The 27,220-nt window shown below is 46.0% G+C and overlaps 1 protein-coding gene across 7 annotated transcripts in view; it reads left to right on the top strand.

The window, feature by feature from the left end:
- Positions 1 to 27,220, top strand: part of CACNA1E (calcium voltage-gated channel subunit alpha1 E) — a 536,699-nt gene that overhangs the window by 180,314 nt on the left and 329,165 nt on the right. For all 7 annotated transcript variants that reach the window (XM_027565502.1, XM_027565501.1, XM_027565503.1 and 4 more), the window contains exon 3: positions 19,488 to 19,754. In XM_027565502.1, coding sequence (XP_027421303.1) covers positions 19,488 to 19,754 — 267 coding nt within the window. The remainder of the gene's footprint in view (positions 1 to 19,487; positions 19,755 to 27,220) is intronic.

Consider the following 27,220-nt stretch of genomic DNA (forward strand, 5'->3'; position numbering starts at 1 on the left):
GCAGCGGACCCTTCTCTGTGGCTGGACAACATCTCCTCTCCTTCCTCCCTTCCCTCCTGTTGACTTAAAGAGTATTCATAACCTAAAAGTTGAGAGTTTTGTTTTATTTGGTGGGAATTTTTAGGACTTCAAGCCTGGGAGACAGCATCTCAAGTGGCGAGGTGAGGGGATCCAGGTTATATAGAAGTTTTGCAACAAAGGGCAGGTAGTCTGAACATCCAAAGATTATTATTAATTAAAGGAAAACCAGATATCGCAAGTTAAGGAGTTTAGTGCTTTTCTATGTATGGGAAGATGCAAGAGTCTGGGCTCCCTCCAGTCATTCTTTTGATATGCACCTCAGCTGTGTGGCCAGTATTCTTTTTTTACATCCTGAGTTTTCCTCAGGGATCACCGTAGGGAGTAGCTGCAGTCTGATGGCTACTAGATGGCAGATATTCTTTCCTTCTTGAGTTCCCTCAGGGCTCACCAGCTCACCTTGCATGGCGGCTGCAATTTCTGGTGTCTGTGCCATCCTTTGTTTACTGATATGGTAGGAAATATTCTATTTCTCACTCCCTTAGTGACCCCTCCAGAGTTAGACTGAAAATTTTTCCAGGTTACTACCTGGATTGACCTGCCAAGGAGCTCAGAGGTTGGGGCATTTGGGGTAGATTTGGCCATTCATCAGATAATAAGTAGGTAGATGGAAAATTATGTTCATCATGAGTAAACTGTGTACAGTAATGTACACTCTGGATTTTGAGAAGTTTTGAAGAATTTCAATAGTGTTTGAAAGAGGGCTCAGTTCTTGCATGGCTTATGTCTGAAGATGTAACAATGCAGAACCAAGGCAGGTCAGTCTAATAATAGCAGCATGGCTTGAAGTACAATGCACTTGACAATCCGTTGTCACAGCTGGTCTCTTGATAGTCTCCTTAGATTCATATGGGTGGGTACTACTGCTGTCGGTTCTGTACCTGGGGGTAATAAGCCCAACCAGGACTGGGGGATAAGTCTGTCTTGTCTTACACAAACATGACTTGCTTATTCTGGGGTCCTTCAGCACCTGCTGTAGTGTCTGCACATTTTCTTGCCTCAGAATTGTAGGATCATCATGAAAGTAAGTGACTACCTCATTTCTATTAATGATATCATGAGAGGCTATACAGTGTGGTGGTTAAGATAATGGATTTTGGAGTCAAACAGACTTAGGATTGACTTTCTGTGATGTCATTCACCAACTATCTGATCTTAAGGGAAATTATTTCTTCTCTTTCAGTTTTGCTTTTCTTATGTGTAAAATGCAGATTATAACAGTACCCACCACATAGAATTATTCTGAGAAATAAAGAAAGTAAAGGACTTGGGACAGTGCCTTGCACATAATAAGTATTAGTATTATTACTAATTAGTATTTTTCTTTTTTAATAATCTATAATTTAAATTTTTTTAATTATGCAAGTATACATTTAAATTATGCAAGGATACATTTTCAAGAGGAATGGAAAATACAGAACAAGGTTACGTATAGTTCCAATCTATATTGCAGTTATTTTTTAAGTAGATAAATTAAGATTTTTAGTTGGAGTTTCAATATCAAACTCTCAGAAATTAATATACAGAGAAGTAGAGGGATATAGTAGACCTGAAGAGCACCATGAACCAATTCAACACAATTAAGATTATACAATTTTCAGACAACAATAGGATACAAATTCTATTCAAGTTCCCTTAGGCTATAAGCTAGGAGACACTGGAACATATTCAGGGACATAAAACAAAGTGCAAATATTTCATGGCCTAAAAGTATTGAAGTCACACAGAGTTTGTTCTCTTATCACTGTGGAATTGTGTTAGAAATCAATATCAAAAGATATTTGAAAATAACCCACATATTTTCAAGTGCAATGTGACATTTACCGAGACAGATCTTTGATTTAGCATTGAAAGCCTCAATAGTTAGAAGACTGAAAAAAACAGAGAGTGATTGCAGAGAAGAAAGCATTTAAATGATACATTAATATCAAAATGAGAAATTAATATCTAAAGATACTTTAAAAATCCCATGTATTTGGTAATTAAACATCTTTTGTATGATTCTTTTTTTTTTTTAATTCTTCCAATTTTATTTTATTTTTAAACTTTACATAATTGTATTAGTTTTGCCAAATATCAAAATGAATCCACCACAGGTATACATGTGTTCCCCATCCCGAACCCTCCTCCCTCCTCCCTCCCCATACCATCCCTCTGGGCCGTCCCAGTGCACCAGCCCCAAGCATCCAGCATCGTGCATCGAACCTGGACTGGCAACTCGTTTCCTACATGATATTTTACATGTTTCATTGCCATTCTCCCAAATCTTCCCACCCTCTCCCCCTCCCACAGAGTCCATAAGACTGTTCTATACATCAGTGTCTCTTTTGCTGTCTCGTACACCGGGTTATTGTTACCATCTTTCTAAATTCCATATATATGCGTTAGTATACTGTATTTATGTTTTTCCTTCTGGCTTACTTCACTCTGTATAATAGGCTCCAGTTTCATCCACCTCATTAGAACTGATTCAAATGTATTCTTTTTAATGGCTGAGTAATACTCCATTGTGTATATGTACCACAGCTTTCTTATCCATTCATCTGCTGATGGACATCTAGGTTGCTTCCATGTCTTGGCTATTATAAACAGTGCTGCGATGAACATTGGGGTACACGTGTCTCTTTCCCTTCTGGTTTCCTCAGTGTGTATGCCCAGCAGTGGGGTTGCTGGATCATAAGGCAGTTCTATTTCCAGTTTTTTAAGGAATCTCCACACTGTTCTCCATAGTGGCTGTACTAGTTTGCATTCCCACCAACAGTGTAAGAGGGTTCCCTTTTCTCCACACCCTCTCCAGCATTTATTGCTTGTAGACTTTTGGATCGCAGCCATTCTGACTGGTGTGAAATGGTACCTCATAGTGGTTTTGATTTGCATTTCTCTGATAATGAGTGATGTTGAGCATCTTTTCATGTGTTTGTTAGCCATCTGTATGTCTTTTTTGGAGAAATGTCTATTTAGTTCTTTGGCCCATTTTTTGATTGGGTCGTTTATTTTTCTGGAGTTGAGCTGTAGGAGTTGCTTGTATATTTTTGAGATTAGTTGTTTGTCGGTTGCTTCATTTGCTATTATTTTCTCCCATTCTGAAGGCTGTCTTTTCACCTTGCTAATAGTTTCCTTTGATGTGCAGAAGCTTTTAAGGTTAATTAGGTCCCATTTGTTTATTTTTGCTTTTATTTCCAATATTCTGGGAGGTGGGTCATAGAGGATCCTGCTGTGATGTATGTCGGAGAGTGTTTTGCCTATGTTCTCCTCTAGGAGTTTTATAGTTTTATATGATTTTATAGTTTTATATATATAGTTTTATATATATAGTTTATAGTTTTGTATGATTCTTTTTAAATGATGGGTGTATCTAAGAAGCCCTAACATGGAAAATTAGAAAATATTTGTAATAGAATAAAAATGAAAAGAGAATTTACCAGAATTTGTTGCATGCAGTTGAAGCTGCTCAGTGCAGTTGAATACAATGTGGAGTCTTGAATAAGGTATGAAAATAAATAATGGACGCTAGCATAGATTTTTGTGAAATTTGAACAAAATCTGTACTTTAGTTAATAGTTCTGTATCCCGTGTTAATTTCCTGTGTTTCTTTACAACGTTGTATTTCTTTATATTCTCAGAATTGGATTAGAAGTTTCAAGCCTCATTCAAAAAATTCTTTTTAAAATATAAATTTATTTATTTTAATTGGAGGCTAATTACTTTACAATATTGTATTGGTTTTGCTGTACGTCAACATGAATCCACCACGGGTGTACACATGTTCCCCTTCCTGAACCCCCTTCCCACCTCCCTCCCTGTACCATCCCTCTGGGTCATCCCAGTGCACTAGCCCCAAGCATCCTGTATCATGCATCGAACCTAGACTGGTGATTCGTTTCATATTTGAAATTATACATGTTTCAATGCCATTCTCCCAAATCATCCCACCCTCTCCCTCTCCCACAGAGTCCAAAAGACTGTTCTATACATCTGTGTCTCTTTTGCTGTCTCGCATACAGGGTTATCATTACCATCTTTCTAAATTCCATATATATAAAAAAATCACTAAGATAATAAATTTTCTAGACTTTTAGCAGTAGTACTGGATGCCAAAATACATGGAACTATATCAAAGTTTTGAGTGAATGTAAATTAGAAACCTAACAATCTAGCATTCTATTCCTACTAAGTCAAACAAGAGGAATAAAAATGTATAAATTTTTTAACTAGGCAAAAATTCATAATTTTTCTAAAATATATTACATTATACATATTATATATATATGTATACAAAAGCTTTCTACTATGCTTGATAAAGGCTTGAGAAAGAACAACAACAAAAAAAGAGATGGAGAAATTGGAAAACATAAACTAAATGAAAAGGGGGCACTGAATATGAAATAGAAAGTGAAATAAACTCGATAAAAGTAAAACAGCATTGTATAGTCTAGTTGTTTTTAAACATGACTGCTCATTAGAAACACTTCCGGAGTTTGGAGAAAAAAAGCAATACCTGGGCATTTGTATTTTTCAAAAAAAAATTCCAAGACAATTCTGATATGCATCTGGAGTTTAAAAAGTGATTACAGGTTTTTCTATTAAGTGGTAATTTTAGTGATATAGAATTCTATTATTTTCTGTTGGCCAATTGTGACACAATGGTTTTAAGTGAATAATTGTTACATATCACAATAGTAAAAGATATTTATCAGTTTTCACAATCAGTAGACAAAAATAAAAGATAATTGCAACTGCAAGCCATAATGGAAACATGATTAACCTAACAATATAAAATAATTACATATAATTTGGAGGGTTAAGTAGAGTGATGTGGCAAGTAGAAGTGCATACATGTACATGTTTTCATCTGCCCAGCCAATCTATGTCTTTTGGTTGCTGCATTTAATCCATTTTACACTTAAGGTAATTATTAATATGTATGATTCTATTACCATTTTCTTAATTGTTTTGGGTTTAATTTGTGTAGGTCTTTTCCTTCTCTTGTGTTTCCTGCCTAGAGAAGTTCCTTTACCATTTGTTGTAAAGCTGGTTTGGTGGTGCTAAATTCTTTTAACTTTTGCTTGTCTGGAAAGCTTTTGATTCTCTGTCAAATCTGCCTGAGGGTCTTGCTGGGTGGAGTATTCTTGGTTGTAGGTTCTTCCATTCCATCACTTGAACTATATCATGCCATTCCCTTCTAACTTGTAGAGTTTCTGTTGAGAAATCAGCTGATAACCTTATGGGAGTTCCTTTGTATATTATCTGTCATTTTTCCCTTGTTGCTTTTAATATTTTATCTTTGTCTTTAATTTTTGTCATTTTGATTACTGTATGTCTTGATGTGTTCCTCCTTGGTTTGTCCTGCCTGTGACTCTCTGTGCTTCCTGAACTTGGTTGACTATTTCCTTTCCCATGTTAGGGAAATTTTCAGCTATTATCTCTTCAAATGTTTTCTTGGGTCTTTTCTCTCTTCTCCTTCTGGGACACCTGTAATGCGAATGTTGGTGCATTTAACATCCCAGAGATCTCTCAGACTGTCTTCATTTTTTGTTTTCCAATCCTTTTTTCTATATTCTGTTCTGCGGCAGTGATTTCCACCATTCTGCCCTCCAGATCACTTGTCTGTTCTTCTGTCTCCGTTCTTCTATTGATTCCTTCTAGTCTGTTCATCTCTGTTTGTTCTTTAGTTCTTCTAGGTCTTCAGTAAACATTTCTTGATCTTCTGCATTCTGTTATTCTGAATTCTTTTTTGGAAGGTTGCCTATCTCCACTTCATTTAGTTGTTTTTTGGGGGTTTCATCTTGTCCCTTCATTGGGACATAACTTTCTGCTTTCTCATTCTGATAAGCTTTCTATAATGTGGTTTTCATTTTAGCTGCTGCAAAATTGTGGTTCTTCTTACTTCTGTCTGCCTTTTGGTGGATGAGGCTGAGGCTTGTGTAAGCTTCTTGTTGGCGGGGATTGGCTATGGGAAAAACTAGGTCTTGATCTGGTGGGCAGGGCTTGCTCAGTAAAGCTGTAGTCCAATTATGTACTGATGGGTGGGGTTGCACTCCCTCCCCACTAGTTGTTTGGCCTGAGGTGACCCAGCCCTGGGGTCAGTGGGCTCTAAGGTAGGGTTAATGGTGACATCCAGGGGGACTTAAGCCGAGGAGACCTTCCAGGACTGCTGTTGCCAGTGCCCCCGTCCCCGTGGTGAGCCACTGTCAACCCACACCTACCCAGATGACCCTCCAACACTAGCAGGTGGATATGGTTCTGTCTCCTGTGGGGTCACTGCTCCTTTACCCTGGGTCTTGGTGCATGCACAATTTTGTTTGTGCCTTCCAACAGTGGAATTGATTTCCCTCAGTCTTGTGGGAATCTTGTAATCAAATCCCACTGGCCTTCCCAGTCAGGTTCCCTGGGGATTCCTAGTCCTTTTGCTATATCCCCAGGATTGGAAGCCTGATGTGAGGCTCAGAACCTTCACAACAAGAGAAGGATTTCTTTGGTATTTATTATTGTTCTCTCCCATGGCTATGGGATTTGATTTGATTGTGTTTGTGCCCCTCGTACTGCCTCACTATAGCTTCTTCTTTGTCTTTGGACACGGGGTATGCTTTTTTGGTGGGTTCCAGCATCTCCTGTCAATGGCTGTTCAACAACTAGTTGTGATTTTGGTGCTCTCGCAGGAGGAGATGAGCACATGTCCTTCTACTCCGCTATCTTGAATGGGAAGCCCATTAATTAGTACTTTTCTTTGTAATTATTCTTTGTTTGCTTGATGCATGTCCATTTTTTAATAGTTCTGGAATCTGCAATATGAAATTATGACTTACTGGAAAATATAGATTATTGTAACAAAGGGAAAACAGCATGCATGATAGGAAGCTTTGGATGATTATATTAATACATTGACCACTTTATATCTGGCAGAATTTCTTTGAAGAATGTGATTGAATGGTGGGGGATTATGTGAAGAAAAAAAAAACAACACAAAAAGTCTTTAATGGAAAGGGCTGTGTAGTATGTCTATGTGTGTGTCCAAAGGACAGGCTTATTAAGGGTATTGCTGCTGCTGCTGCTACTGCTAAGTTGCTTCAGTCATATCCGACTCTGTGCAATGTATTAGAGAGAAGTATTTCATAAATTCTCTCTTTTGATTGAGAATTACATTTCCACCTTTCCCATTTTTAAATGACACATTATGAGTATTTAGAAAACTTCAAAAAAGCTTATAATTCTTCACCTTTGATTGTACTGTGTTAAGCCTGTTTGAAAGTTCTGAACAGCATAGGAAGATTCCTTGTGTATGTCTGGACACGGCCTGGCAGAACTTGAGATCAGATTAGAAGCCAGTGCATGTATCTGCATACGATCAAAAGTGGTATATCTCTTTCACATGCAGTTCTTCATAAGGGAAAGAGGTATGGTGATGACATTTGCCTTTTTTGGTAGAGAGAAGAGATAGAACCGATTAAGACTGTAGTTGATTTTTTTTGAAGCAGAATTTTATTCTTTGTTTTATGTTCTGTGAAAAGGGAACTGAAAATATTCTCTGTGTAGAGATCTGGATGTCTCTTTTTAAATAACTGATATCCCAAATCTTAATTCAATTATGTTTTTAAAGAGCAGGAGCTGTTCCTCATAGGGGAATGAACCCTATAATTTATGATGGATAAAATGAGGGTGAGGTTGTTATTGTGCTAGAAAAGCTCCCCTGAATTAGAGTCACCTGATCTCCTACATGAGTGCTAAGCATGCTTTCTTATTAAGGCGAGAACGAACACTCAACCCAGAAGGAACAACTGGAAATACTTAACAACAGACTCAGTGGCAGAATGTATTAGGAGAAGGGCAGTCCCTCAGACAGGGACCAGCTACCTGGTTGATGCCAAAGCTCTTTTTCACCAAAAAGAGTTGCAGGAGATTCAATCATTCATTCTTTGACTATGTATTTAGTAAAGGCCTGCTAAAGTAAAGGCTTCCCAGGTGGTGCTAGTGGTAAAGAACTCGCCTGCCAATGCAGGAGATGTAAGAGGTGTGGGTTCGATCCCTGGATTGGGAAGATCCTCTGGAGGAGGGCATGGCAACCCACTCCAGTGTTCTTGCCTGGAGCATCCCTTGGACAGAGGAGCCTGGCGGGCTACAGTCCATAGGATTGTAAAGAGGCGGACACGACTCAATCGACTTAGCACACACACGTGCATGGAGAATGATGCAGGCACACCAGGGAATAAAGAAGGGGAAGATATGTCTTCTGCATTTAAGAAGCTTATACCACAGTGGAGGAGACACAGCATACCTAACTGTAAAATTAAATAGAAATGTACTGGTGAACTTATATCCATGGCAACAATGACAGTGAGTAAACACGTTACTATCCATGAGTGATACAAAAGTTTTATGAGTTTGCAGGAGGTAGAGATCATAGATTGAATTGGAGAGGTGGCAGAAAGCTCCCTAGAGTTGGAGAGGTTATGGAAGGCTTCATGGAAAAGGCAGAATTGAACTGAACCACACATCTGGAGAAGGAAATGGCAACTCACTCCAGTATTCTTGCCTGGAGAATCCCATGGACAGAGGAGCCTGGTAGGCTGCAGTCCATGGATCCCAAGAATTGGACACGACTTAGTGACTAAACCACCACAGGACACCTAGGAGTCAGAGAAGCAGAAAAGAAGACTGTGCTTGGGTCAGTCTGAAGCAGGTGCTGTGAGCAAGAGTTTTAAAGTTTTATAACTATGTTAATACTCTGGAACACGGAGATGGTGTTGGCAAGGTATGGATTCAGATTGTCTTGACTTGTCAGACTAAGGAGTTTGGCCCTGTTTTAGGTAGTGAGGACCTATGGCTGCAGTCAAGCGACTGACAGGGAGAATCATGTCACCTGGTAGAAGGTGTAATTTTTGGATGGGGAACTTGCTTTGAAGGAATTATAATGAATTCACTTTTAAATGCATTGAGATGATGATGGATAGCCCAGTGCTCATGGAGATACCCATTGCTTAATTGTGTATTTGCATATGGAAATGAGGTGAAAGGTACGGGACAGAGGCTGGATGGGGAAATAGAGGGGTAGCTGAAACTGTGGGTAAGGACGTGACCCCAAAGGGAGAGGAGTCAGAGGGAGAAGGTCAGGAGGTTGAGGGCAGATCCATGAGGGGCTCCCCTGATAAAGGGAGAGGAGGAAGAGGAGGAAGAGGAGGAAGAGGACCAGGTGGTGAGGTGGGACGAGTGGAAACTGAGATGCTAAGTGAGGGACAAGAGGCGGTCAGTGGTGCCAGACTCTAGTGTGGTCAAGGAGGAGGAGGGGAGAACAAGGACCACATGAGGTCAGTGGGGTCTTTGTACCATTTCCGGGGGCTTGGAAGGGGACAGAGCCAGCCTGGTCTGCCTAGATGCACGTTTCAAAGCTGGCCTCAAGTCCATATCATATGGGAATGCCTTATTCACTCTGATTATTTTATACCAGGTGGGTGTAAGCAGCTGCTCAGCGGAGGAGAGAGTGGGAGAGAAAGGGTGTGGTGATGGACAGGTGGTGGCTTAATCTGTGATGATTCCAACCCAGAGTCCTGTGAGAGGCAAGCCTGGTGGGTGGGATGGGCACGCGTTCTCTTCTCTGGGCGGTCAGAGCTCCCCTAGGCTATCCTTGGGCTGTGAGCCACTTTCCCTGTTGGACATCGTCTTCAAGAGTGAAATGTGGGGAGTGAGTGGATCAAGACTGGCTGGTCAATGCAGGATGCAGCCTGGCACCCTCTCAGTCTCCTCACTGTCCCCTTGACTCCGGTCCCCGAGGCCACGCCTGACATGTGAAAGGCGCTCATTTTCTGTTTGCTGAATGAATGAATCAGCCCTAGCCCACCAGGCTTAGTGAGCTCTGCAGTGTGTGTGGGCTGTATTTTTTTTTCTGAGTCAAGAGGCCAAGGGGGTGGACGGAGAGGCGTGTTTCTGTCCGTTGTTCTTACAACAATGATGTAAGATGACAATGCACTCTTGGCTCATTCCCGTCAGTCAGAGCTGGAGCTCTGTGGAGTGGTCCTGCCGCCTTCTATCTTGACTGGGCAGCCGGACTAGACGCTGACAGCAGGTGCTGAGGTGATCCGGCAGGCATCCTTGGTTGTCTGGGGCTAGACACTGGACCTCCAAACTGACTTTCCCAATAGATGGTACATGCGTGGTGCGTGATTAGTCAGTTGTGTCTGACTCTTTGTGTCTCTTTGTGACCCTTTGGACTGTAGCCCCCAGGCCCCTCTGTCCATGGGATTCTCCAGGCAAGAATACTTACTGGAGTAGGTTGCCATGTCCTTCTCCGAGGGATCTTCCCTACCCAGGGATCAAACCTGCATCTCCTGTGTCTCCTACATTGTAGGTGGATTGTCTAGCCATTGAGCCATTGGAGAAACCCAAGTCATAGTTGCTTAGTATCCGACTCTTTGCGACCCCATGACTGTAGCCTGCCAAGCTGCTCTGTCCATGAAATTCTCCAGACAAGAACACTAGAGTGGGTAGCCACTCCCTACTCCAGGGGATCTTCCCAACCCAGGGATTGAACCAGGGTCTCCCATATTGAGGGCAGATTCCTTATCATCTGAGTCACCAGGGGGTTAATTTCTCTTAAGGTTGACTTTTGTCTGGGCTGAAAAGTGACTCATCTTATGGAAAACAAAGGATTGAAGTGGTAATGCTAGACTCTTCGTGATCCTAGATGCATGGAAAGAGAATGAAGTGCTGACTGGTTCAGGAATTCCCTATCATTAATCACCACATCCCAGCTCAGGCCGTCCTGTCCCCCAGGGCTTCTGGGCCCCCAGTGCCATGCTGATTCTTCTCTTTTCCCGAGCTGCCTCCAGCCTGAGGGAATGTCTCCCTCCTTGGGTCTTACCCCACCTGTGCTCTCTTAGAGTGCTCGCCACATTCTGACTGCTATCAGTGTTCTTCATAAGGATGTTTTCCCCTTTTCCTCTTTAAAACTGTAAGCTCTTAGGGGCCATGACTGTGTCTAATTTTCCCTTGAGCCTCCAAACCCTTGAGAATAATGCCTGGCACATTAAAAGGGGTTAATTCTTATTCGTTCCATGGGCTTATGAATTAAGGAGGCACCTTTTCACCAGGTATCAAGGCCTTTGGGCTCTTTAGACTCTGGTCTCTAATCTTTTGCTTTCTTTTCTCTTTTTCCCTCATGGTCTTTCTGACCAAATTTCAGGCACATTTCTTCGTGCCTCTGTCTACTCTGCACACACCACAGACACACTGCTGGGCTGTGCTTCTGAAGTCTGCTTTTAGAAGCAGGACACAGCCAGATGTGCAGTGTTTGCTGTATGTACGGTGGTCACAGCTACCGTAGCTGAAGTGTATTTAACAAATACATATATAGCACCAATTGTGTGCCAGGTACTGATCTAAGAGCTTAGCTAACTTCGTAACATCCCTATGGGACAGGTGATGGGTATTCTTAGAAATTTAACCCTCAGTGAGACTCTCTGGCTCAAGGCCATGGCTTATTCTCCAAAGTCTAAGACTGTACCTATGACCAGACTCTTAAGCAAGGAAAACATCCTGACATGCAGTATGTTAAGAGTGGTTGCGCACTGTAAGGAACCCTGACCTTATTATCAGGAGCTGCAGCTCTGTTTCCTCTCTCTGTGCACTTGGACACATCCCTGAAGCTCTGGGCCCCAGATAATAGTGTGTCTCACAGTCCTGCAGCAAAGATGCAGTGAGATAATATCACCATGGTTGGCACCCAGGAAATATTGAGTTGTCATAAATGAATGGTTTGAAAAACATATTTTAGCAAAATCTGCACATCTATAGTTAGTTGATAGAGTGTTGGTGCTGTGGGGTTTCTCGGGCATAGGTTTGAGAAATGCTGGTTCTAGGCACAGACATTACATAAGGACGTGAAGTTATGTTTTTACCCAAGTCAGGGCTGTAAGGTATTGTGGAAGCCACCAGACTCCCAAGATGTCTGCATCGCCATAATGCTCTCCTGCTCTTCTGTGAATGTGCACATGGTCTCCTGCCAACTTTTTTCTTAAAACCCACTCCCAAATCCTCTCTGCATTATGTTCCTTAGAGCACTGCTTTGCATAAGAGTCTATTTCTTGGAAAGGCTCTGCAGGGGAAAAATAGAACAAAAGGGGCTCTGATCACTTAAGCAAGCATAAGCTATCTGGATAGAGCTGGGAATGGAGAGGGGGGAGGGGCTGGTGGGAGGGAACAGTGGTTTTGGATGAGGCAAGGTTTGCAGACTCCTCAGTGACTGGCTGAAATCTCCTGTGAAGATGGCCCATGGCCTGACGGATCTGGGAAGAGCTTTATGAATGAGGGAAAGAGGCTAAGTGCTTTTCCATCCTTGCCACTTGCGTCTCTCCATCTTGGTACAAACTCCCATGGCCTGCCTGGTTCAGGAGGAGTGTGGCCACATTGTTGCCTTCCTTTCCAGGGAAGCTGGAGGGACCCTCTACCAGTTAAGTCCTCTTCTGCTTGCACTCTGAATGGTGCATTGGAACAGAGGGGCTGAGGGGTTAGGGTTACTGTCTGCATTGGATTCGTATGCTAGGAAAGGTTTTCACTTGCTTTCTTAGATCCTTTTGGGTTTATAGTTTGCAGGTCACTTTGTGCAGAAAATACACGTAGACCTTTCGGCTGCACCGTCTTAGCTCATGTGTGTGTGTGTTTTGACCTCATACCACTATGTCCAGTGTGGGGGACTGCATGTTTCAAGTACCATGAGATGCCTGGTTGCATTGATGGTAAAATTTTGGGCTTAGGCTTCAAGAAAGTATGACAGGGGAATAGAGGTCTGGTGACCAGAGGTCACCTCTTTAGGAATGTCTAGACCCTGAGGTATGAGGTGTGAGGCAGCCAAGTATCTGAGGTCACAGCGAAGTGCTCACACATGACCGGTAGATGGTGCTCTAACAACATAAAAATATGGCTAATAGCCCTCCGGAGCTGGAAAGGGATTTTAGGAAACCAGTTTCCAATCCGAGTTATCTGATTTTTTACATTTCCATTTGTGGTCTCTTTAAGAGGACAGTGGAACTAGGGACACAGGAAGGAGAATGTCCACCAAGTTCCCTTACAAAGAGCATTATGGCAGTGACCTAATCTCAGGTTTTTTTTTCCCCTAAGGATCCTCCCAGATCTTGAGGGCAGTAGTTGTGTTCCCAGTTAAGCATCTTCCCAGCATAGTCCCAGGAGCATTTGGTCACTGATCACATTCAATTTGAGGATGGTAAGCACAGTATTCCCATAGGCTTAGTGTGACTGGATAGTTTCTTCTCTTGATCGTGAACAATTTGGAACTACACTATTACTGCCCAGAAGAAATTAGCCTGGATATTAGAAAGAACCATCAAGTGAAAGTCAGAAGAGCTGTTACAAGTCTCAGCTTTGCCTCTCATTAGATGTGGACAAACCACTTAACATTTATGAAACTCTGATTTGTCCACCAAATCAGGGTCATAATACATGTTTGCCAGGCTGACCTCAGAGGTTTGGAGTGTGGTTTATATAAATTGAAAATTATTAAGGACATATAAACTATTATTCAGCCGTTAAAACTGTAGCCATCTGAGGGCTGGGAGAATGGAGGCATGGGAGAGCATGAAAGCAGTCCACAGATCTCAGAGGGCTGTGAAGCCAGGTGGGGGTGAATGTGAGAGTGCCTTCCTCCCAGTATTACTGTCCTTAGGCCAAGTCCATTCCGAAAGCTATTCACGCCATCATATTTGCCTCTGTGCTCCTGGGCTGCACCCTCCAGGAAGTCGCAGTTTTAACCCCCTACAGAGGCACTCCTGCTCCCCTGCAGACTTTACATCATCCCCAGCCATACATTTGTGATTCGTGCCTCCTCGGAAGGTGGAAGGCGGGAAGGAAGCCTCAACTCCAGGGGGCCCTCTCATTTCTATGAATAATATCCTGCTGTGGGAATTCTCGGAGAAGGCAATGGCACCCCACTCCAGTACTCTTGCTTGGAAAATCCCATGGACTGAGGAGCCTGGTAGGCTGCAGTCCATGGGGTCACAAAGAATCGGACACGACTGAGCAACTTCACTTTCACTTTTCACTTTCATGCGTTGGAGAAAGAAATGGCAACCCACTCCAGTGTTCTTGCCTGGAGAATCCCAGGGACAGGGGAGGCTGGTGGGCTGCCGTCTATGGGGTTGCACAGAGTCGGACACAACTGAAGTGACTTAGCAGCAGCAGCAGCAGCAGCAGTGGGAATTCTAGGTCCCTAAAGAATTATAATAGCCACAGAGCACAGAGGATATTGTAGAGAGAGCAAAGGAATCTGGATCTCTGCTGTATGGGCGACATTGAAGACACAAGTCAAGGGTTCCTGGTCTTCCCAAAACCTCTTCCTGGAAGTAATATGTTGGTGAGCCTTGCTTCTCTGAGCATTAACAATTAGGCATGCCACCTTCCAGCCTTTAAAGGCCAAGACAAGGAGCTTATGTGTGTGTTTTGACCTCATACCACTATGTCCAGTGTGGGGGACTGCATGTTTCAAGTACCATGAGATGCCTGGTTGCATTGATGGTAAAATTTTGGGCTTAGGCTTCAAGAAAGTATGACAGGGGAATAGAGGTCTGGTGACCAGAGGTCACCTCTTTAGGAATGTCTAGACCCTGAGGTATGAGGTGTGAGGCAGCCAAGTATCTGAGGTCACAGCGAAGTGCTCACACATGACCGGTAGATGGTGCTCTAACAACATAAAAATATGGCTAATAGCCCTCCGGAGCTGGAAAGGGATTTTAGGAAACCAGTTTCCAATCCGAGTTATCTGATTTTTTACATTTCCATTTGTGGTCTCTTTAAGAGGACAGTGGAACTAGGGACACAGGAAGGAGAATGTCCACCAAGTTCCCTTACAAAGAGCATTATGGCAGTGACCTAATCTCAGGTTTTTTTTTCCCCTAAGGATCCTCCCAGATCTTGAGGGCAGTAGTTGTGTTCCCAGTTAAGCATCTTCCCAGCATAGTCCCAGGAGCATTTGGTCACTGATCACATTCAATTTGAGGATGGTAAGCACAGTATTCCCATAGGCTTAGTGTGACTGGATAGTTTCTTCTCTTGATCGTGAACAATTTGGAACTACACTATTACTGCCCAGAAGAAATTAGCCTGGATATTAGAAAGAACCATCAAGTGAAAGTCAGAAGAGCTGTTACAAGTCTCAGCTTTGCCTCTCATTAGATGTGGACAAACCACTTAACATTTATGAAACTCTGATTTGTCCACCAAATCAGGGTCATAATACATGTTTGCCAGGCTGACCTCAGAGGTTTGGAGTGTGGTTTATATAAATTGAAAATTATTAAGGACATATAAACTATTATTCAGCCGTTAAAACTGTAGCCATCTGAGGGCTGGGAGAATGGAGGCATGGGAGAGCATGAAAGCAGTCCACAGATCTCAGAGGGCTGTGAAGCCAGGTGGGGGTGAATGTGAGAGTGCCTTCCTCCCAGTATTACTGTCCTTAGGCCAAGTCCATTCCGAAAGCTATTCACGCCATCATATTTGCCTCTGTGCTCCTGGGCTGCACCCTCCAGGAAGTCGCAGTTTTAACCCCCTACAGAGGCACTCCTGCTCCCCTGCAGACTTTACATCATCCCCAGCCATACATTTGTGATTCGTGCCTCCTCGGAAGGTGGAAGGCGGGAAGGAAGCCTCAACTCCAGGGGGCCCTCTCATTTCTATGAATAATATCCTGCTGTGGGAATTCTCGGAGAAGGCAATGGCACCCCACTCCAGTACTCTTGCTTGGAAAATCCCATGGACTGAGGAGCCTGGTAGGCTGCAGTCCATGGGGTCACAAAGAATCGGACACGACTGAGCAACTTCACTTTCACTTTTCACTTTCATGCGTTGGAGAAAGAAATGGCAACCCACTCCAGTGTTCTTGCCTGGAGAATCCCAGGGACAGGGGAGGCTGGTGGGCTGCCGTCTATGGGGTTGCACAGAGTCGGACACAACTGAAGTGACTTAGCAGCAGCAGCAGCAGCAGCAGTGGGAATTCTAGGTCCCTAAAGAATTATAATAGCCACAGAGCACAGAGGATATTGTAGAGAGAGCAAAGGAATCTGGATCTCTGCTGTATGGGCGACATTGAAGACACAAGTCAAGGGTTCCTGGTCTTCCCAAAACCTCTTCCTGGAAGTAATATGTTGGTGAGCCTTGCTTCTCTGAGCATTAACAATTAGGCATGCCACCTTCCAGCCTTTAAAGGCCAAGACAAGGAGCAAAGGGGGTGATACTGCAGTATGAGAGTGAGATCCATCATGCATTCCAGCCAGTAAGGTTATACAATTTAATCACAGAAGCAGATGCTTTATTTTTGTCATCATCTATTTTGCCCAATACTTTGGCCACCTGATGGGAAGGGCCAGCTCACTGGAAAACACTCTGAACCTGGGAAAGATTGAGGGCAGGAGGAGAAGGGGGCTACAGAGGATGAGATGGTTGGATGGCATCACCGATTCAGTGGACATGAGTTTAAGCAAACTCCAGGAGATGGTGAAGGATGGGGAAGCCTGATGTGCTGCAGTCTGTGGGGTTGTAAAGAGTCCAACGCGACTTAACAAGACTGACAACACAATTTTGTTCAGGAGTGTGTGCTCAGTTCCTGAAACAATGCCTTGGGCTTAAAAATATTTGTCCAGTGATTTGAATGAATTTTGTGCTATGGGTTATGGTCCTACCTCTGAAAGCATGGATTTGGTCTTCTCTGAGAGCCTTTTCTAACCCTGTGTAGTTTACAGAGCTATTGAGAGAGTCACTTGTGACTGGGTCCAAACAACTGACAGCTGATGGGGCTTTGGGTTCATAGTACAACCTTCCCTTTCACTCTGAATAGGTGTTCAGACAGAAAAGGACCCTCCGATTAAGGGAGCTAGACGACAGGGTAAGGGGGTAAGGAAAGCAAAATACTAATTAGAGCTGACTCACCTCAAATCATAATTGGACCCAAAATGGGCTCCCCTGAAGCAAAAGGTCAACCTGCCATGCCCAAAGGGAGCAGTGCCTGCCGCGGGTGGGGGTTTTCCACCACCAGAGACTTTCCCTTCACACAGACATTCTCACACAGCAGACCTGTGTCACTGCTCACATGGCCTTGCTGCCCCGCCACGTCCACGGAGGAACACACTGCTTCTCACTCAGACATCACGTTGTCTCCCTTCTCACCAGTTATCTCACACACAGGCACTGCCTTTCACATCTGCGAGGGAACACTCACCCAGGATTTCCAGCCTCTGGTCACTCTTTTGTTTTCCTCCTCTGCCCCACCCCGCCTTCTCTTCCACCGCTCAGGTGGGAACAACTTGGAAGGGACCCTGCATTCAGGCAAAGCAGTGGCAGCTGATACCTGTCTTCAGATCAGACCACTGACTCACGCGGGGAAGGGCGTGGTTGCTAAACCCGGGAACTTTCTCTGGGACCTGAAGTCCACCTTTCCCCTCGTCTGCAGCTCAAACATTAATTCTACTTTTTCTCCATTTCTGGAGTGGGTTCGAGGAAGTCAGTGGAGCTGACCTGAGGGTAAGAGGTAGGGATGGGCGGATCCCCCGATTGTTAAGATTTCAAAAAAGTGGTTTTAGCCTTTTTGAAATCTTAGTGAGTAGAACTCACTACTGGGGACCCGGTGTCTAGACCACCTTTCCAGAAATGCAGGGGTCTCCTAGAGCCAAATCCAAGAGGCCATCCCAGATTGCGTTTAGAGAGGGGGCGGCTCTCTAAATGCAAAAAGCTCCCACCAGAGCTGGCTCCAACCCGAGAGTGCGGAGACCCCGGAGGTCCTAGCGTCGCTCACGGGGCCTCCAGGCTGCTAAGTAGGGACAGGGGCAGAAGGGAGTGCTGCCTTCTCCGCGGGGAATGCTAGGGCAGTACTCTCGGAGCCCGGGAGGTGCGGAGACGCGGCGACCGGGCCCCGGGGCAGGGCACGCAGAGCGCAAAGGTCCGGGCGGCCGCGCGCCGGGTAGTGCGCGGGGCACAGCCCCGGCGGGCACTGACGGCGCGAGAGCGTGCGCGCGTGCGTGTGCGCCCCCGCCGGGCCTCGGCTCTCCAGCGGAGACTTTGCCGCGCGGCCAGCTGCGCCGGTCTGCCTCCTCTCTGCAGGACTTGGGGAGAGGCTACTCTAGCCCGGTCTTTGGCAGAGGAGGCCCCTTCTCTCCGGCAAAACCGATCAATGAGCCACACTAGCCCCGCGTTCCGGGAGCCCTCCGGCCGACGTGGGCCGGGGTCCTTCCGGCTCCATCCCGCCCAGCCCGCGCTCGCCGGCCCCGCCCCCGCTTCTCCGGGCGCTCCCGTGCGCGCCTCGCTGCGCCTCTGCGCTCGGCTCGCTCTCCCCCTCCTCGCCTTTCCCGGTCTCCCCGTTCCCTATCTTCTTCTCTGCTCCATCGAGGGGAGAGCTGCCGGGGTGGAAGAGGAAGACCGAGTCATCAGTGAGCAAGTTCGGTCCCTGGACAACTCGCGTGCCAGGCCACCGCTGGGCTCGGCTGCAACCTGTTCCTCCCTCGCCCAAGAGCTCTCCCGCCCGCCCGCTCGCTCCCGCCCTCTCCCCGGCGCAGCCGCGGATCGCTGTTGCATGCTGATCCGGGGAGGCGGCGGCGGCGGCGGCGGCGAGCGCTCCGGGAGGATGCTGGCACTCGGGCTTCGCCGCTCTCTGGATGCTTTTCAACTTCTCTCCCAAGCGCAGGAGCTTTGAAGTCATTTGTCCCTCTCCGGTTGGATCGACTTCTTATTTTGATATTTTGGGCGTTGCGGTTTATGCAGGAACCTCAATACAGCTCTCCTCCCTCCCTCCCTGTCTCCTCCACCTTTGGATGCGTCTGTGCTGGCAGGTTTAAAGACCCAAGTCTTGGTTGTGGAATTTCTTAGATGGACTTGCAGGGGCCGGCGTTATAAAGCATGTCACCGTAACCTTGTCCTTGTCTTTTTTTTTTTTTGAAAAGTTCTTTTGTTTTCATTTTTCCCCTCCCCCCACCATCAATAAATTACCAAACTGTTACCTAGCGGGCCGGTGCCTGCCTCTCTCCCAGAACTAGGTGGTGCGTCTGCCAGAAGAGGAGCTATGTTTGAAGAGCAGCCTACTCCACCCCTCTTCTCTCCAGTCCCTGAACGCCACCACACACTGGCATTTTGAAAAAAAAAAAAATTGTCTCCAGAAACGGAGCACCCCCAAGCTCTCCCCCCCCCTTTTTTTCCTCCTTGAGGAATGGAGCTTCGCAGAGGTTGCATTTAGATTCAACAGTTCAGAGCGGCGGGGTTGCTGCTGCCGCCTCTCCGAAGAGCTCGCGAGGCTCCCCGGAGGCGGTGGTCCCCGTGCCCGTCTGGATGCGGCTCTGAGACTCCGTGTGTCTTTCTGCTTGTTGCTGTGTGCGGGTGTTCGGCCACGATCACCTTTGTGTGTCTTCTGTCTGTTTAAACTTCAGGATGGCTCGCTTCGGGGAGGCGGTGGTCGGCAGGCCGGGGTCGGGCGATGGAGACTCGGACCAGAGCAGGAACCGGCAAGGAACCCCCGTGCCGGCCTCCGGGCCGGCGGCCGCCTACAAGCAGTCGAAAGCGCAGAGGGCGCGGACTATGGCTTTGTACAACCCTATTCCCGTCCGGCAGAACTGTTTCACCGTCAACAGATCCCTGTTCATCTTCGGAGAAGATAACATTGTCAGGAAATACGCCAAGAAGCTCATCGATTGGCCATATCCTTTCTTGCCCACCATTACTCCCCTCTCCCCTTTGCATTTCTTCGGGTAAGGGGGGAAACCTAGCGTGGAATTTGCCCCCCATCCCTTTCCTGGTGCCGATTTGCCCCTTCGCTGAAGTGCACTCTGTACTTTGGTGCATCTAAGAGGCAAGCATGGTGCCGTAGAAACCGATGTGGGCACTAGTGTTTTTCAAGGTAAGACTTTTGGTTTCTGATTTTTCCTCCGTGAAAGTCTCCAGCATTCCTGGGTGCATGGTGTTGCGGTGTTTGCCTCTTTTGGGGCTGGGCTTGATTGGATTCTCGGCCCCCTGGTCCCTTCACAAGCTGCATAGAATGGGTTGCTGCTAATCTCAGGATTTTCTTTCATACTCAGCCCCCTCTTACGTCCCTTGAAGCCATCCCCTTTGCCTCCATCCCCACCAGCTGGGAAGACATCGACACTGTCTGCCTGGAGGAAAGTCGAAGCTCTGTGAGAGGATTTATCAGCTCAGAAGCTTCAAAGCTAGGAGCCCAAACGCTGTAGATACATTGACAAATGGATAAATAACACAAGCGTTTGGCCTGGGACCCAGCTAACTGCTGGGGATTGAGTTTAAGTTCTGCTGGAAGAGGAGTGAGTGAGTGTGTCCCAGGAGGCAGTCTCCAATGACACAACCCAACAGCTCAGAGTTCGGGTGCTTTTCTCGGTCATGGCAGAGCAGCTCATCAGGGCCCATCCTTTCCTTAGTCCGGATTGGGTTCTCCTGCCTCTTCAAGCTTGACCAGCTGAGTGCCTTCCCCATTCCCAGGATCCAGGCAGACCTGCTGGGCCTGAATTCATCAGCGGAGGGCTGCATCAGCTGAGGCCAGAGGTGTGCAAGCAATCCGTCTCTCGTCTCTCTCTAGCTCCATAGGAACTGCTCTCCACAAAGAACTGGTGGTGGCAGTGTTAGGGTGAACGGGCAGAGAAGGAGCTCCTTGGCAGGTTTAGTTAAGTGCACCCGATGCAGGCTGCTGATGAGGCATCTCACAGCCTCGTTCTTCACTAAGAATATGGGCATCTGGCAAGGTCTTTAGGAATCAGGGGCTGCTGGATGGTGAGGGAATGAGTAGGGAGCAAGCCGGAGGAGGGGGTGGATTATATACGGGTGTAGGCTTGGAGACATGGGACTTTGATGCTTGTGGAGAGATTTCTTGGGAGGGATGTACCTGCAAAAAGAGGCCACTCCTCGTCTTCCTTCGCCTGCCTCCCCTCACCCCCAACCTCCAGGTGTGCATGGGGAGGCAGCTGGAGCCACCTTGGGTCTCCAGTATCCTGGAAGCTCCTGGCTTGACCCGCCTTGGGGCCTAGGCATCTCGCTGCTACCCCCACCCCAGCCTCTGGCCTTCCCTTCCTTCCTCCCTAGTTCTCTGCCTCAGCCGCACCGCGATTGGCTGGCGTGTGGGGCTTCTAGGGAGCACCCCTCATTAGAAACGCGGGAGCATCTCTAAGCAGATACTCTTACTGCTGCAGCTCGCACTACCACCCCCCCCGCCCCCCTTCTCCCTTCACTCCCCTCTCCCTCCCACCCCCACAGAGATCCTGGGGCCAGCCGGTTCCAGAGTTAAACCTATCTGGGGTGAGGGGGGACGGGCAAGGGGGAAGCGTCCGGCCCCTGCAGTCCCGCCCGGCCGGTCCGCTGCACAAAGCGACAGCTCTCATTGTGTTTCGTGCTGCGGCTGGCTGCGAACACTCCGCGAGCCAGGTCCCTACAGATTTTCCCAGCAGGCACCCCGTTCCCCGCCCGCCCATCTTCTACAATTCTCCAAAATTTCCCACCCACCTTGTGCTGCTTTACAGCGTGCCTCTCTTAGGGGCGTGTTTACCCAGACAGGCGCCCTCCCGTTGCCAGGCGGTAGACAAAGCCGCCCAGCCGCCCCGCGGGTGGCAGTGTGTGCCCGTGGCTAGCGTTGGCACCTCGGACGGCACCCCCGTAATTCCCCTCGAGGCCTGGGCTCCACCGTTCCTCCAGGTTTAGCACCTCGGGCACTTCCGGCCCGGCCCAGGCTCCCGGGCTGGGAAATTAAGCACGTCGCCTACACCACGAGGTCGTTGCTTTTCACGTTTTCTTTTCCGCCGCAAAGACGCCGCCTTTCTAGCAGGCATTGCGAGCGGCGCAAGGTGTGACCGTGGGTTTCACTGCGCTCTTTCCATGTCTTCGGCCAGAATGCGCCAAAAAGTCAAAAGAGACAGTAGGGAGTTAATTTCAGCATCCTACTCAGTGCCTTGGCCCTGAGCCCCGTCCCAGTGGGCCCTTCCAGCCCATTGTTGGAAGTTTCGAGGTGGTTCTACAGCATGTAGGCTGTTTGTAACAGTGTTCTGAGAACATTTGCTAAGGTGTGTAGAGGAGCCCTGTTGGCAAATTTAAAATACACCATGTTTGCTTTTTATTCCTGGCTGTACAATGTAATTGACTAATATATATTCCCTCTGGTGGTGACCATGTGGAAACATTGCACTTCTGGGGGTTCTGCGTGTGCTCTAATAGGGCATCTAAGTTCCTGGTCTCACCCCTCTTCTTTCTAATTCCTTTCCGAAATTATGTTCCTTCTTCTTACTGGGAGTCTGGGCACTGGTTTTCCAGCAAAGCTTTGGAGCTCAGCTGTCTGGGTTCAAATCTCAGTTCCTTTACCAGCCCTGTGACCTTGAAAAGTTACTTTATTTCTCTGTGACTCAGTTTCCTTATCTGTGAAGTGACCGTGAAAATAATGAGTTACTGGGAGAATTAAATGAATTAATATATGTCAGGTTCCTAGAGCACTGCCTAATTACCCAATAAATATTAATAGAGTCCTTAAGAAATTTTAGCATACTGAAGGGAGGGACCTTAGTTCTTGGTAAACTAAGTCTTCTAGGTTTTTGCCTCCCACAGACAGCAAGGGGCATCATCCTTATCACCTAGGGGCTTTTTAAAAATTCAGAATTCCAGATGCAGAGAAGAAACCAGTGGTTATCACAGGAAGAGGGGCAGAAGGAGGGGTAAAATAGGTGAAGGGGATTAAGAGGTTCAAACTATGGGTTATAAATAAGACACAGGGGTGTAATGTACAAGACAGGGAAATATATAAAATATAGTCTATATTTTATAATGGGACTTCCCTGGGGGCTCAATGATAAAGAATCTACCAATGCAGGAGACATGGGTTTGATCCCTGGGTGGGGAAGATGCTCTGGAGAAGGAAATGGCAACCCACTTCAGTATTCTTGCCTGGGAAATCCCATGGACAAAGGAGCCTGGTGGGTTACAGTCCAGGGTTGCAGAAGAGTTGGACACAACTTAGCAACTAAACAGCAACATATTTTATAATAACTGTACAGCATGTTATCTATAAAAATATCAAATTGCTCTGTTGTACACCTGAAGCTATTATTGTAAATCAACTATGCCTCACTTAAAAACAGTTCGGAATCCCAAGCCACACTACAGAGTTACTGAATCAGAATTTGCATTTTAATAAGATCCTCAGGTGATTAGTATGCCCATTTGTTTGGGAAATGCTTTTGTGCTCTACTTAAGGGCCAGAATTTCACAGAATGTAAGATTCAGGACACATGTCAAGACCTGTTTTGAACTGTCATATTCACATGCAACATGCTTGAGGATTTTGAGTATTCATGCAGTGCACCTTCTAAGATAAATACATCTGTTTTTGGCTGCAGAAAGTCACTGGAGAACCAGGAGTTGTTCAGTCGCTCAGTCATGTCCAACTCTGTGACCCCATGGACTACAGTATGCCAGGCTTCCCTGTCCTTCAGTATCTCCTGGAGTTTGCCCAGACTCATGTCTGTTGAATCGGTGATGCCATCCAGCCGTCTCACCTTCTGTTGTCCCCTTTTACTCCTGCTAGGAGGATAATGTATAATTCTGTGTGCTGTGTTAGTGGTTTCTGACCACTACATTTTACTGGTCTTTAATCACATTGGCCTGAAAAGTTAAATATAAGGAATGATGTAACTTATACTTGGGGGATTCTCTGATTTGGATGGAGGGTGATAACCTTATCCAGTTATTAATAAGGAAGGTCTTGTACTTGTGGGAAAAAATGCCTAGGATAACCAGATTTGGCATGAAAAGTGGTGGCAGGTCAACAGCCCACTCTGAATATGTTTCATTTTTCTTGGAAGCTACATCTGCATAGGGAGATAATTTTATTTTCTTATGGCACTCTCTTCTGCAGTGGATACCATAACCTTTTTGAAAATGTTAATCTGATTTAAAATGTGGTATTACATTTTACATGATTCTTCTTTTCTTTCTTGCTCATCTAATAGATCTAACAAAGGGTTCTCTTTTTCTCAGGGAATTGGCTGCTCTGAATGTCACCCTGCATTTACTATGTTGTGTGCTTATTGGTGCTAACCCTTCTGTGCCAGGGCCAGTTGCCCTGTAGACCTACAGGGTCTCCCTCATGGTTTGTGAGATGCTCCCCCACATTTGCGCTTTTCTAGGTTCGAAGAGGAAAGAAAGAAATGGCATGTCTGACTTTGTCATTGAGGAGCAGTGGGGTACTTCTTCCCCACTGATTGCGTGGGTCATCTCAGCAGGGGAGCACATGTTTTATGTGGAAATGAACATGGTTTAAAGTAGGAAGATCAAATGTGTTTTTAGCCACTGAGCTAACGAAGCTCATTGTAATGAACCTGCGGATATTCACTCATGATTTCTTATTGTAGAGAACTTCATTATAGCCCCAAAGGACTCTGGCTTTGAGTCTGAGATTATATGCTGTATTATGGAGAATTTCCCACTGTCAATTGTCCATTATTTTTGGAGGATTTTGGTGAAGATTACTGAGAGCTTTAGTTCCCCGATCTCCCATTATGGCGTATACCTTTCTCCTGCTTTGTTGCCTATAAATATATTGCACCTTGAAAGATAGTAGACTGTAATCCTGGCAAGAATTTCAGGTTGGATGTAACTCCAGTGGCTCATGAGTCAGATCACCTTGATTAGGGCAGAGGCTGGCAGTTAACAAGAACAGAGTCTGTAATTGTAGGCTATGATCAGATAATGAGGAGAGGCTTCACATCTTCTGTGTACCTGGACAAGGAGGCACTGAGGCTACGGGATAAAGGTCTTCATTTGCTGAAGCTCCGAGGACCATCTCCACATTGCCCTGTGACTTTGCCCTTGAAATAAGGTGTGAGAAATACCTCCTCTGGAAACTAGGCTGGGTCTTGTCGAGGGGACTATTTGTAGTTGGGAGGTAGCCTGGAAAGCAAGTTGGAATGAAGGAGTTTGACAGAAATGAAATGACTTGAAGATGGAGACAATAATATCCTGGCTGTGATGGTTTTATCTGTTGTTTTGCGTGTCATTTCCCCACTTTCCTCCACTTGTTTTCCCTGCGCTAAGTGCAGTATACCCAATGAATTAGAGGAGGAGGAGGAAAAAAGGAGAACAGGCCTTCTTTTTTATCTTATTCTGAAAGATCCAGACTCTGGGATTAGTAGCTGGAGCCAAAACTGCTTATCTCTTTTTAGCTGCTGCTGTAAAAAATGTAGGTGTTTTTTTCTTTTTCCCTCAAACTCTACTGCATTTTATTCTCTTTATAGGAACATCTGGTTTCTTTCCATCTTCATATTCTTGGTTGAAATAAAATGCAGTCAAGATGTGCTAAACTCTGAGAACTCTCACAGACTCTTTGGCTCTGTGTGTTCCATCAGCTCATCAGGAGCCTCCCTCTTGTCATCTGCAGGGCTGCCTGGGAAACTGCAGCTCCTCAAGCCCAGCCATGTGGTCCAGCCCATGAGAGGCAACTATACTGATCTAATTTTGTTTATCACTGACCACAAAGACATGAAAGGGGGAACTCACACGTGACTGTAATTAATACCCTTTTATTCAAGGAGAGAGAGACCAGGTCCTTTCCTTCACTTTCTCTTTCTGCCCAGTTCTCCGCCCTTTTCATCTTTCTATATTTCTCCCTCTCATTTTTAGGTTCAGCCTTTGTGAATAATTCATTATATGTGTGGGTTTTTCCTAGGCTTTTTAGAAAAGGAAGGTTATTTGTCTTCCTCTTGGTTATGAGCAAGATCCCTTGCAGAGGGCCAGCTTCACAAATCAGCTTTTCCCTCTAAGTCTTCTGTATTTTTGCAGTGGGACTGGGACATGTGAGAAAGGTAACTGGGGGGAATATCTCTTTAAATAGGTTTTTTCTTGCAGTTTTTGTAATGATCGCCTCCTCTCCAGTCCTGTTTCACTGGGGTGCCCCATCAGTATGCAGCCATTCCCCTCCTGTATTCAGAGAATGTGGTTAACGAGAAGATATTTATGTCCCCAAACACTAGTCACTCTGAATCCTCTCATCCTCCTAGGTCTTCACGCTGATAAATGCTGAGCCACTGAGCTAAGAAGCAAGCTTCTGTAGCTGCTGCTTTTTAAATTCCGGTGTGGATTCACATAGGATTGGAGTGGGGAGCAGACACTGAAATTAGTGTATCGTGCTCCCCTCCACTCCCATCAGTACATGTCTTCTAAAACAGTCTCTTTCAAAGAGGGATAAAAATGCCAGGGACCTCTATCAAGGTTTCTCCTTGCAAACATTCCAAACCTACACAGAGAGGGGTGGTGGAGTGCGGGGGTGGGGGTGTCATCAGCCTTAATTAGGGACAGAAAGTATAGCACAAAGTGTTTATGTTTAGGCTCCTCCAACCGAGTGGTCTTTTATGTGCTAAGCTTACTTCAGAATGCTGTCTGTGGTGTATTTTTGACTGCTGAGTACCCAGAGAATGTGTGGGGCTTCCCAGGTGGTACAGTGGTAAAGAAGCTGCCTGCCAAAGCAGGAAACGCAAGAGTTACTGGTTGGATTCCTGGGTTGGGAAGAGTCCCTGAACTAGGAAATGGCAGGCAACCCACTCCAGTATTCTTGTCTGGAAAATTCCAGAGGAGTCTGGCAGGTTATAATCCATGGGGTCACAAGAGTCAGACACAACTGAGTGACTGAGTGTGTGCACGTGCGCGCACACACACACACAAAGAATGTTTATGGAATTTTCTGTTCTCTACATCTTTGACCAACAGTCGGCTACGGACTCTTAACCCTATATATGAGCCCCTGTGTCCCCATCTCTGGAAAGCAAGGAGCAGCCAGAAGGTATATCCTTAAGAGGCAGAAACGGGCCAGATTAAGGAGCAGAGCACTAAATGACTTGACATGTGTCTGTATCCAGTCCATCATCCACCCTGTCCCTGGCGTTGCAGTAGTTTACCCCTTAGGGACGTATTATTGTATTGGAATTTTGAGTTCTAAGTTTGTTGGACTGACCAGTTCCACTCTCAGCCTTTTCGGACTTTTTTAAAGGCCTGCAATGGATGCATTCGTAAAGCAGTTCATCCCAGAGGCAGGTGGGCAGGGGTTGAGGATGTAACTCCGGGCTAGGCTCCAGCTCTAGGCTCCTGTGGTCCAGATGAGTGAATGGCTTCAGGGTGGGGCCCTCCT

This window comes from Bos indicus x Bos taurus, chromosome 16 (assembly GCF_003369695.1).
Source record: "Bos indicus x Bos taurus breed Angus x Brahman F1 hybrid chromosome 16, Bos_hybrid_MaternalHap_v2.0, whole genome shotgun sequence".
Taxonomy (NCBI): domain Eukaryota; kingdom Metazoa; phylum Chordata; class Mammalia; order Artiodactyla; family Bovidae; genus Bos; species Bos indicus x Bos taurus.